At 43.2% G+C, this 13,173-nt stretch overlaps 1 protein-coding gene across 3 annotated transcripts in view; it reads right to left on the bottom strand.

Annotated features, from left to right (window-relative positions):
• The window catches only part of MTUS2 (microtubule associated scaffold protein 2), a 308,744-nt gene that overhangs the window by 31,245 nt on the left and 264,326 nt on the right, over positions 1-13,173 (bottom strand). Inside the window, exon 1 of one of the 3 annotated variants that reach the window (XM_028726410.2) lies at positions 4,993-5,204. The exons of the other annotated variants lie outside the window; for them this stretch is intronic. Within the exon in view, the coding sequence (XP_028582243.1) occupies positions 4,993-5,046 (54 nt within the window). The 5' untranslated portion in view covers positions 5,047-5,204. Of the gene's footprint in view, positions 1-4,992; positions 5,205-13,173 lie in introns of those variants that run through there. 3 annotated transcript variants of the gene reach the window in all.

Below are 13,173 nucleotides of genomic sequence, written 5' to 3'. Positions count from 1 at the left end.
AAGAACCAGAAGGGGAAGTTGAGAGAAGTCATGGGGAGGGGGAGTTTTCTTTTTCTTTTATATGACAAATGTTATATTGTGTTGTTTGATTGAATATAAAATGTAAAAATCCAATAAAATCTTTTTAAAAAAGAAATTCACAGTTATCTTAGTTCAGCCTTGTGTTCCAGAACCTGTTTACCTGGGATTGCTGACTCACTGATGTTATCTTGAATAAGCAATGCTACCTTGACAAAGGCAAAGAATCTCAGGCTGCTGTTAGTTTCACTCACTTTATCAGGCTCCTGTGTATCCCAGGAACAACCACACTACTGTTATTCATTCAGTTATGAAAACATTCATGTCAAAACTTTATTATACCTTACTCAGGCCCTATGGTTAAAACCTGGTTACCTAAATTGCCATTTGCCAACCTGGTGGCTTCCAGATGTTTTGGACTAGGGACATGCTGGCTGGTGCTGATCGGAGTTGTAGTCTAAAACATCTGGACTGCACCAAGTTGGTGAAGGCAAAAAGAGTCAATCATTTCTTGTTAAGTGTCTGCATACTGAACAAGGACTCGAAGGACGGTTTTTAACCTTGGCTCTATTTAGGGTGAATTAATAATGCATTCCCACTACACATGGCTTGGCCACCCAACAGCCCACACCTCACTGTTCTTTAAGAATACTGTGATAATATTAATTAAACTCTGAAAATATAGTTACTCCCAATTCTCCATCTCTATTTCCTCTTGATAAACAATACGCTTGAGGCCATTTCCTTTGCTTATCTGAAAAAGGCCAAAGGACGTTTGGTGGAAAAGGGGGAAAGACACAAGACATGCTCTGCTTCCCAGAGCAGTTCAGACTGCAGTAAAAGGTCAGAAGCAAGAATGAACATTTGTGAAGTACAACTGCATCCAGGTAAGTATGATCTACAGAGATAAATTATCTTGGTAACTGCCCCTCTCAGAAAGTGGCCAAGCTGGAATATGGAAATGCCCATCTGAATAACAAACCAGAAGCAGAGATGGGAACCTAGGGTCTATCTGTACCCAAAACACAGTGCTAACCATTCTGGAAATGTCCTTCACAATTATTGGTAGGCTTCCCCCCCTTTGCCACAAATATTTGTTTTCCAACTCTTCATAATGCTTTTTGACAAAGAGCTGATGATTAATAGGATTAGATGCTTTCTCTGAAAAAGTGGATAGGTTCGGTGTCAGCTAATCTTCATATCAAACCTCAGGATACCTTAGAGGTGAAGCATATTACAATTCCCTGACATGTTCCAAGTGTGGGCTGTAGATATATGTGATGCAAAGGCAAATGTTGTGCTGATATGAAATGAAAAAGCCTTCTTCATCATCATGGTGTTGTTTGTGGATTTCTGTCTCAGTAAATAAAACCCACAAATCAGAGATGTTACTTTCATTTGAAAATGAGCAAATGCCCTTGAATATTTCCTCCCATGAATGCAATGTTAATATACCTTGGACCTCACACATGATATTATAAAAGTCTCAAACAAAAAGGCCCGAGACTGTTAAATTTACAGTTGTCATATATAATAAGCTTTCATTAAAATGTATTGGCAAACAAAGAAACCATTTTTGTTCCGAGCCTTCACAACCCCAAAATGTCTTGATTCAAACAATATGCTCTGAACCATACAATACAGATTGGCTGTTTTTAAAATCTTTTAATTTTTATGCTCACAGTCAGGTTGGCCAAAGAGCCATAAAATGTGAGATTTCTAAGTGCTAGTCTTGACCTTAAAAAGGTAAAGGTAAAGGGACCCCTGACCGTTAGGTCCAGTCGCGGATGACTCTGGGGTTGCGGCGCTCATCTTGCTTTACTGGCCGAGAGAGCCGCCGTACAGCTTCCGGGTCATGTGGCCAGCATGACTAAGCCGCTTCTAGAGAACCAGAGCAGCGCACGGAAACGCCATTTACCTTTCCGCCGGAGCAGTACCTATTTATCTACTTGCACTTTGACCTGCTTTCGAACTGCTAGGTTGGCAGGAGCAGGGACCGAGCAACGGGAGCTCACCCCGTTGCAGGGATTCAAACTGCCGACCTTCTGATCAGTAAGCCCTAGGCTCTGTGGTTTAACCCACAGTGTCAACCGCGTCTTGACCTTAGAAATTCCTAATTCAATGTGATGACTTTAATACATTGTTAGACTACAAGTTCCATCAGCTTCAGCCAACAGAGCCAATGTCATGGGACTTGTAGTCCAAGTTCTAGAAGGCTGTCTTAAATTTAGCAATGGGTATTCCCATCTCCTGGAGGGCTGTAATTACCCACAATAATAAGATAGTACTATGGTCAGCTCAATACATTTTGCTGCCTAGGACAATGGACAAGATGTTGGTCCCCCAATTCTAACAGACCATATTGCCAAGTGGGTCTTACTTCAGCATCCTCTACCTCACCTGAGAGCAGCAAGTTAGCTTAGGAAGTGCAGGACAGGAAGCATGGCTCTGCCTGCTCACCACCTTTCTGTATCTGCCACCTGAGGCACTTGCCTCCTTCTGTGGCATGATAGGACCGGCCCTATCATTTACCCAGCTGTCTGTTGTGGGGAAGCAGGGTTGGCAGCAGCAATGGTCCCTGCTTGAGGATGCTGGACGTTCTCTTTCCAATCACACTTTCAGTCATGGTAGTCTAGTATCATAAGCAGCGGTGACTGTGATAAAATTAACTGGTTTGTAAAAGGACTAGACAAATCATTGGTTGCTACTTGCTAAATGCAGCCTCCATGAACAGGGGCAGTAAGTTTCCAAGTGGGTATAAACTGTTGGGAGCGGCCATCTCTTTGTGCCTTGCTTCAGAGGCATCAAAAAAGAAGGCTAAAAACTGTCTGATCCAGCAGGACAATGCCAATGACTCTGGCATAAGGGCCCTAGGATGAGATTGTAACAAAGGACATTTTACCTCCATCAGGACCCTACTAATGGTGGATTCAGATGGAGAGCTAGTGTGTGGAAGCTCCTTGAAAGCTCCTCATGGTAAAGGTAAAGGTAAAGGTAAAGGGACCCCTGACCATTAGGTCCAGTCATGGCCGACTCTGGGGTTGGGGCGCTCATCTCACTTTATTGGCCGAGGGAGCCGGCGTACAGCTTCCGGGTCATGTGGCCAGCAGGACTAAACCGCTTCTGGCAAACCAGAGCAGCGCATGGAAACATTGTTTACCTTCCCGCCACAGCGGTACCTATTTATCTACTTGCACTTTGACGTGCTTTCGAACTGCTAGGTTGGCAGGAGCAGGGACCGAGCAACGGGAGCTCACCCCATTGCGGGGATTCGAACTGCCGACCTTCTGATCGGCAAGTCCTAGGCTCTGTGGTTTAACTCACAGCGCCACCATACAGTGCTATAATTGCAAGAGGAAGTGGTCTCAATGGCTTTGAACCCCACTTCTGGTCATCTGAACCTGCCTGATGTTACCCTGTGATGTTCTATGCTCCAAATGACAAACATGTATCAAGGATGCCTGCAACGTCACATCCCCTCGCCAATTCTGAACTCTCTGCATTTATTACTGTTAATTATTCCACAAGCACTTTGCAGTGGTTTACAGTAATTATCTCTTTCAGCCCCACAACATCCCTATGGTCATTAATATGCACACATTACAGACGACGAGGCCTCCCAGAGAGTTCATGGCTGAACCCAGGTCTCCTTGTTCCAAGTACAGCAGACTCTGTTTTGGCTCAAACATTCTCTCTCCCTCTCTGACAAAATCTAATCAGGTTTGGGAGGGGATGTGCTGCTTAGTCATGGCTGCACTATTTGGAATGCCTCCGGAGCAAAGGCTTCCTTAGCATACTGGGGGAAGTCACATAGCTCCTTTAATAAATATTTCATCTGATTCTCCAGGAAGGCAATAGCCACATTTTATTGCATCTGGGATTAAAAATGATCTGCCATCTGTCTTTCCCATAAAACATCTTAAAATCTGCCCCTGCAGTAGATAGCCAGTCACCTTCTTCCCTGCCCCCACTGTTCTTTTTAGACTGAAGTCTACAAGCCCAACTTATCACCACCGTTTCCCCAAGAGTGCACAGTTTGCAGAGTTCTTTATTAAGCCATACATTTTCCTTCACATGGATGGCGACACACCGCAAGCTATACTTTAACCCAATAATCAGATCAAGAAGAGGAAGCTTCAGTTTGTTTTTCAGTGGATTAGCAAGATCATCTCAGCCGCAACCAAAAATCTACCAAGCTGAGCATTTCTGCCGATGTCTTTCCTATTAAGCAAATCAAAAGCTGGTGCACATTTTCCACCTGGTTCCATCTGTGAGCTCACAATGCCAAATTAACGCTCACAGTGGTAAAGAATGACAAGCTGTATGTTAGAAATAACTCAGATTCATCCAGCTACCTGTAGATACTGTTGTGAACTCTGTAGTGACAATCCATGACACATTTCAATTCAACACGCAAAAATTCAATTCCACCCCACATTCCCCTGACACAGGAGAAGAGCACAGCACACAAAATAAAATTTAACAAATGAAAAGCTGAGGCTGCCAAGAGAAGACAGCTATTTGCCATGCAAGCAAAACACACATCTCAAAATGCAAGCTACAATCCAATCTGCATTCCACAGGTAACATTAACAGAACACAAAAGCGAAACAACAAATCAAATCAGCTCCAAATCCAGTAGGTCCCCAGTATGTTACTGCTTCATAAAAACGTTAAGTGCTTCAGTTTTAGACTGCAGGGTGAAATGATGCAAGGCACTGCAGTCTTAGGTGAATCTGACGGTTTTGTTTGGTGCTAGCGAATGAGAAGTCAGCACATTATATAAAAAAGATGGACATCATCACAGTCCCTCTCCCCATTTCCCTCCTTCCTTCCCTCCCTCCTTCCTTCCCAGTCAGCTGCAGCTTGCAAAGCAACATTCTCAACATTAGCTAGAGGAAGAATAAGAGAGAACACAAGGCTAGCCGTCGCAGCCCTTTGGATTAAGTAGGAAAAAAGGAAGAGGCAAAGTACCGTCTTGTCCAGGCACTGGAGGCAATAATAAAGCTTGCAGCAGCACTGGCCCATTCTGGCAGGCTGGCTGGAAAAGCGGCCAGCTTCATTCAGAATGTCAGGGTGTTTAATTCCTAAGCAGCAGGAAATGACTTTAAAAAAAAAAAAGGACGAGAAGGAAAGGAAGAAGATGGATTGCTGACAACTGACACAACTTGTGCGCCCGTGTGTGTGATTCCTCTCCAGCTACCTGGGTTTTCCTCTTATTAACTTCAGGAATGCAGGAGGAGGCGGAGCAAAGCAGAGAGCAGCATATCTGAATCCTGGCAGGGAAATGGGAGAGAGGGAGGGACGTTTTTTTGCCACTGGACTCCTCCGCAGAAGGAGGCAGATCAATAGAGAGAAGCCAATGGAATATTTGATCAGTTTCATCATCCTCTGAGGACACCCAGCTGCTCCTCCCTGCAAAAAGTCAGCGGTCACCACACGTCCCCTGCCTAGCCCAGCCTACTCCTGCATCACTGCCCAATCTGCTGCCTTCATCCTTGCCTGCAGCAGGAGAATGTCAGCTGGCTGAGTGGCTGGAAGAGAACGGGCTGCAGCCGAGTGGTGGAGCATCTCCTTCGCACACAGAGGGTCCCAGGTTGAACCCTTGGCACCTTTGTGCAGGGCTGAGCATTCTCTCTCCCTCCTCCCCCGGCCTGGGGAAGCCACAACCAGTCACTTGAGGCACTACTGACCTAGTTGGACCAATGAATCAGCTCAGGGTAAGGCATGAGAGCTAAGTTTATTGAGAAGGCAACGCAAAACAGAAAAGGAGGCTATGAACTCAGCAGAGAAAGCATACAAAGCACAGCAGTACATATGAGAGGCCACCATTCCATGGTAGAGAACATATGTCAAGCACGAAAGTTCTCCAGTTCGATCCCTGGCATCACCAGGTTTGCTGATAGCAGGGCTGGCGAAAACCTCTGAGCCCCCGTAGTGCTGTTCCCAGAGCAGACAATACAACTCCTTCTTTTTCTCCATGGTACTACGTATTTGGGAGGCGGGTGGCGCTGTGGGTTAAACCACAGAGCCTAGGACTTGCCGATCAGAAGGTCGGCGGTTCGAATCCCTGCGACGGGGTGAGCTCCCGTTGCTCGGTCCCTGCTCCTGCCAACCTAGCAGTTCGGAAGCATGTCAAAGTGCAAGTAGATAAATAGGTATCGCTCCGGCGGGAAGGTAAACGGCATTTCCGTGCACTGCTCTGGTTCGCCAGAAGCGGCTTAGTCATGCTGGCCACGTGACCCGGGAGCTATACGCCGGCTCCCTCAGCCAATAAAGCAAGATGAGCACCGCAACCCCAGAGTCAGTCACGACTGGACCTAATGGTCAGGGGTCCCTTTACAACGTATTTATGTTTCAACGTAAATCGCTTGGAGACCTTTTAGGTAACAAGTGACTCTGCATCTAATAACGCTTAGTTTGATAGATCAGTGGCCTCACTTTGACCATTTAATGAATTATTTAATTTCTATACTGCTTAATTAATATATTAATAAATATCTTGGAGCAGTGGCATACAGAAAACTGAAGCAGCAACAGACAACATACGCAAAACATTACAAAAATACACAGTTACATATAAAAATATTACACCAGGACAAATTTACTAATAGATATAAATGAATCTTCCTTCTGACACGCCCTCCCTCTCAGCCTCCAGGTTCTTACCCAGGGTTCAAACAAACTCTTAGCTCACCCACAAATGTCTCACGATGAGAAGAGTTACTGGAAGCAGTGGCCATCACCCTAGTCTCTCACTCTAGACTTGCTTTTGCAGCTGGTCCTGCCTCAGGCTTCCCACAGCTGTGTCCCATTCAGCTGTACTCTATTCCCAGTGCCAGGTGCAGCAGGTTTGTTGAGTTTCCCAGGGAATCCAAAGGATAAGAAAAAGGTCCCCCTCCACTAGCAACAAATTATTAAAATATTAACATAAGCAGAGCTGCTATCACACAGCAGTTCATGCTGTTTTCCCAATATTTCCATAACTCTTAATTTATGCATTATATTTGAGCTTTCACATGATGCAGAAAAGCTATTTCAGGAAATGCAACAGAATATAGTGGAAGTTTACCAATCTATTTCTATGTTATTTGCTTCCAGAAAGAAATCCGTTTGCAGATAGCATGGAAATGAGTGCTAAACTTGCACTAGAGTCTGCTGTATTTCCAGAAGTGGTTTTTATGTCATGTGACAGCTCAAACATTATGCAGAAATGAACAGTTAGGGAAAGTTGGGGAAACAGAATAAACTGCCATGAACGCAGCCTTCCATAAGCTTACAGAATGATGTGAACATACACTGCAAATGCTCTTAAGTTTTGCATTACTCACTAATTGGGACTAGGAGAAAATTGACTCAGCCCACTGAACCTGGGACTTTCTGCAGGCCATGAGCTACAGCCCTTTCCCAGCCGTCACACTTTTCTGAATGTTGTAAATGCAATTGTTGATGGTTTTGGATAGGCCATAATGCACGTTTAGATATACAGTGGTACCTTGGGTTAAGAACTTAATTCGTTCCAGAGGTCCGTTCTTAACCTGAAACTGTCCTTAACCTAAAGCACCACTTTAGCTAATGGGGCCTCCCGCTGCTGCCGGAGCACGATTTCTGTTCTTATCCTGAAGCAAAGTTCTTAACCCGAGGTACTATTTCTGGGTTAGCGGAGTCTGTAACCTGAAGCATCTGTAACCTGAAGCATATGTAACCCGAGGTACCACTGTATGGGGGGCGGGAATGAACCACGATTGTTAAAAATTGGTAATGGGTCAAAGTTCTAAGAGAGAGAGAAGGGCCATGGGTCAGTGGGGGAACAAAGAAGGCCCCAAATTCAATCCCTGGCACTTCTAGGTAGGACTGAGATTTTTCCCTGTCTGAAGCCCTGGAAAGCTGCTTCCAGTCAGTGTTAACAATATTGAAATAGAATGGACCAGTGGTCTAACTCAGGGCAAGCCAATCTTAAATTCAGTCCTCTGTTTTCCCATATCAGTTTGTGAAGTTCTTGTGAAAACTCATCAGCATTTTTTTAAAAAACAGACACATTTTTGTATGCAATTTTACCTGATGCACACATTTCTGCACAACATTTCACTCATATGATGCCTTTTTGCATGCTGTTTCCATTAATATATGCATTCGCACGGACATTACTGCAGTTTATGCATTTTTTGTACTGGACAGCAGCAGTGCAAAATTCAGAGAAGTGAGTGTTTCCAATGAAGGCTGCATGTTAGCGGGCAGTTTGGGGAAGAGTGAATTTTGTAGGCTTGCCTTCAAATGCAAACTGAACGAATTATGGAGCAATGGGTCAGTGTGTCTGGCTCTTAACCAGAAGGTTGGTGTTCAAGCTCACCCAGGAATGGCTGTGGGCAATATTCTTGCATCGCAGGGCGTTGGAGTAGATTAACCCTCAGGGTCTCTTCCAATCCTACAATTATGAGATCCTATTATTTTCCCTTGTCACTGTTTCAAACCCTTTTAAAAAAGATCAGAGTGTCCTCATCACTTGATGGTCAGGACCTACTGGCACTTTTAGAAGACCTCATCTGGTGGCTTCAGAGGAGCAAAGGTGGTAATGGCACAAGGCTCTAGGAAGAGCTGAGGAAGCAGCCTGGAACCATGTTAACCAGGAAGCCTACGGGAGGCTCCCTTTCCAAGCTATCAGAAGGGACTGTGCAGGCCACCTCCCCCCTTCCCCCTCCAAAACAGTCTCTGCAATATTTTGTGTGGATTTCAACTAATTAGATTTTCTTTTTTCCATGTCTAGCTAGACATGCTTTATTTCTTTATGGCTACGTTAAATACATAATGCAGTCCATAACAGCTTATGACCAGGTTGTGAAGCACATTAGCATGCAGGCATAATTAAAGCCTCGCTTGAAAAGGCTTGGCTTTGCAGCAGTTTTATATGACACTGCAATGCAAATGATTAGGATTGCACTTTAATTGCATCATTTCACCACAGATCCCCGGGGTTTTAAAATGCATGATGTACCCCCTCCCGATTTACTCTGCTGATTTTGTTTCTTTCTCTAATACAAGACACTAAAGCCTCAGTTTTGGTCCATTTCTTCTAGTCATCAGATTGGCATTGCTGCCTGTGTGTTTGACATCTCTGCTGAATCACTTGCTCCTTCCTTCCTCATTCTACTGTCAAATTTACCCTGACCGTATTTACCCCTCTATCTTTTTCTCCATTGTTTCAATTTTTGTCTCTATGGCCTGCTGTAGAGTTAGCAGTGGCTCTCTGTAGCCTATAGTTTGGAAATTAGAGCACAGACCCAGGAACACATGATCCAGTCTCCATTATTCTCCTTTTCCCTTTTTCTGGTTGGACTTGACCATGGTTTAGCATTAGATTGGTACCATCACGAACCATGGTTAACACCAAGTGGGGATTCCACTATAACTGTTGAAAGTTCAGACTGCAATCTAAAAATTGTTTTGCTGTTAATTGTGCAGGCACTAATTGCTTTGGCAAACCATTATCTTTTGGCACCAGTATCTTTAATAGTAAGACAATAGCAACGACCTAACTGACAGAGTTGTTACTAAGCTTACTGAGATCATCCATGTAAATAAATGATTTACTCTGGCCACTAAGCATCAGAATTATTATTATCCTTCCCCGCTCTACACACATGCTGACTTGTTTTCAGCCTACTCTTGAGCTGATCTCATTTTATCCTATAGAACTTGCACATCTTATATAAAATTCTCAGTGAACTGTGTCTCATAAGTCAAACTTTTAGACAGTGTTTTCTGCTTTCCTGAATCCCAAAATGGTCTGCCCCATCTGATCTGATAATAGGATCCGTCTTTGGCTACACAAGCATATAGACACACAGTTCTTCAAAGGATGTTGCACTTCAAAGCTATAATCATGTGCTCAGCTATAAATGTCTAAAGTTCAGGGTGGAATAGTTTATTTTATGTCTGTGTCAGTTCTGTATCATTCAGAAGTCTGTTGTGTTTCATCTTTGCATCAATCTTCAATTAAAAAAATAAACTGCACATTTACATCTAAATGCATACTTTTAAGAACAAAAATATCACATTTCTAAATGCATTTTGTTGCAAAGTATACATTTCTAAACAAAAACAAAAAACTGATTATAGTACATACTTTGCACCAAGACCTGCGTTGCAAATTTTGCAGAAGTGAAAAACCCAAAGGTTAACTATATTCTGATGCATCCATTAGTCCAGGAGGTACAGATCAGGTCAAATAATGCCAGAATTTGCAAAAGGAATAAATAAACGAAGTCCTTGGGCATCCCTAGCTTAAGCCTCATTCAAATTAATGAGGCCAAGTCTGTATCACTCAACCCAGTACAGTGGTACCTCTGGTTAAGAACTTAATTTGTTCCGGAAGTCCGTTCTTAACCTAAAACTGTTCTTAACCAGAGGTACCACTTTAGCTAATGGGGCCTCCTGCCACCGCTGATTTCTGGTCTCATCCTGAGGTAAAGTTCTTAACCCGAGGTACTACTTGCGGGTTAGCGGAGCCTGTAACCTGAAGTGTCTATAACCCGAGGTACCACTGTACAGTTTATTTCCAAGCATCCATTCAGAGGCTTACATTGTTATTTACTCAACTCAGTGTGTATATATAATGAAATATATACTGTATAGCACAGTGTAAACGAGAGGAAAACCTGTCCATGTAAATTGTTCATAACCACTGCTCTGACAGAGCTGTGACCAGGTCAATCTTTCCTTAAGCAGCAGAAAATATTCATAATCAGCTTTGGTCCCCTAATCACACTTAGGAACATGTCTACAAAACCCCACAATCCCTGAATAACATTCACAAAAAGAGGCCTTGTCCACCAAATACTCAGTACACTTTTTACGTGGTCCCTTTCACATGCACCTAAATGGAACGGAAGAAGCTCCTCTGCAGTGCAATTCCATACATCTAAAGGATGTATGGGAATTGTGCAGCCACATGGTTTTCTGCCATGCGATTCTCTAGGTTTCTGGAAATCGATGACTAACAATCCTGATGCAATGTTCTCTGATGCAACAATGGCTTTTACCGATAGCACTGCTAAGACAAGTGGCACTTTAATGCACCGTTTTCATACTGAGTCTCGTCACCTCTGAACCCTCCTGCCCAGCTTGTGTTAAGCCATTTGAGAATGAAAAACAGCGATATAAAAAAACCTGACCATATGAACAAAGACAAAAGTTCATTTGTGATTCTAAGGTCATAATGGGTGCCATTTTCTTAACTGCGCAATATAGTCTCAGGCTCTGAGTCATGAAAGGTTTATGTCTGCAGCGCAGGCAATACTGAAACTTCTTTATTTTTACAGTGAGAATAATAAGAATGTAGAGATGGATTATTAAAGCAATATTGTTAGTCAGCTGTCTTGTGGATGGACAATCAACGAGTATCTGCAGTGTAATCTACTCAGAAACAAGTCACAATTCAATGGGATTTGCTCCCAGATAGGTGTGCATTGCAGACTTAACATTCTTTCATGATTTGGAACGCCTTCCTAATATATTGATCTCACCCTCTACCTACTAAGAGGGCAGAGAAGCAGGTGGGGTTAGTTTTGCATGTTGAATGTAGCAAATGAAAGGCAGAAAACAGTTTATCTGGATTTTTGTAGCCTCGGGGGCTTCAACAACGGGAATGTTGGACCTGATGCCTAATTTTTAGGTGTTTATGTGAGTAAACAAAGCAAGTATTACAAAGATAACGTATATCTTCCTTTAGGGATGGACAAATATATAAACGCCCGTTTCCCTCAGTTTTACGTTTTTCCAGCCTTCCATTTTTTCCATTTCTGCATCTGTCTGCAAACTTATTTTTAAGACGTGAACATTTCTGCACATTTTTGTTTGCATTTTCCCTAAAATATGAAATTTTAAAAAGCAATTTCCCCAAATATAATGCATTTTAACATAAGAACAAAAAAAGAGGCTGCTGGATCAGGCCAATAGCCCCTCTAGTCTAACATCCTTTTCTCACAGTGGCCGACCAGATTCCTGTGGGAAACCCACAAACGTGACCTGAGCACTTTCCCCTCTTGTGGTTTCCAGCAACTGTCATTCAGAGCACAGCCATCATGGCTAGAGGTCATTGACAGCCTTTACCTGGATGAATTTGTCTACCCCCCCTTTTCAAGTCACCCAAATTGGTGGCCATCGCTACCTTCTGTGGGAGCAAGTTCCACATATATACAGTCAACCCTCAGTTCTCGAACAGCTCCATCTCCAAATGTTTTGGTTCCTGAATGCCGAAAACCTGGAAGTAAATGCTCTGGTTTTCGAATGCTCCTCGGAACTTGAACGTCCGGCGTAGCTTCCACTTGAGTGCAAGAAGCTCTTGCAACCAATCGGAAGCCATGCCTTGGTTGTCAGAGGTTTTGGAAGTCAAACGGTCTCCTGGAACGGATTACGTTTGACAACCAAAGTTTGACTGTATATTTTGTAGGGGCTAGAGAGAGGCATCACAAAATTCAGAGAAGTGAGCATTTTTAATGATAGCTATGTTTCACTTTGCATATTGTGCAAATTAGGCTGGTTTGCATTAAAATGTGAACTGACAGGATTTCTCTCCGTTCCTAATTTCTTTGATATGTGTGTTCTCTCCCTCTCTCTCTCTCTCTCAGTCAAAGGAAACAAAACCCTTCAACCCTGGTCTTATTCCTTTGTTCTGGGAAGTGGCAAGCATATAACCATATTTTTTCTTTGACCCAGACCCACTGGGCTCTCTCTTTGCTGTTACAAGGGGCAGTTCTACCATTTGATTAATTATGCTCTTGTATGAAAAGAATGGGAGGGCTCGTAATTGGAAAATATTTTTTGTTAGCTTTGCTATTCTTTTTATTATAACAATCAATTTCACTGTTTAATCTACAGGCTTGTCAGGCCTTGGAAATAAAAGAGTGCATGTATGGCACGTGGGAGATGTGGATTTCCAGCGAATTAGATTTCTTGGACTAGGCATTTCTGATTATTGGTTATGCGCTGCCTGACATACTGCATACTGTAATGAAGTAAGGTAATGTATATATACAGCTGTTTTGAACTCCCTTCCTGCCCTCTGTCCATTACTCCTGTTCCCCTGGGCTATGCTGACACACTAGACACAGATATGCTCAACACGAGTGCCATTTTCTTAAAATTAACAGTCTAAAA

This window comes from Podarcis muralis, chromosome 4 (assembly GCF_964188315.1).
Source record: "Podarcis muralis chromosome 4, rPodMur119.hap1.1, whole genome shotgun sequence".
Lineage (NCBI taxonomy): Eukaryota > Metazoa > Chordata > Lepidosauria > Squamata > Lacertidae > Podarcis > Podarcis muralis.
The sequence above is the reverse complement of the archived record's forward strand: the minus strand, read 5'-3'. Positions and strand labels throughout refer to the sequence as shown.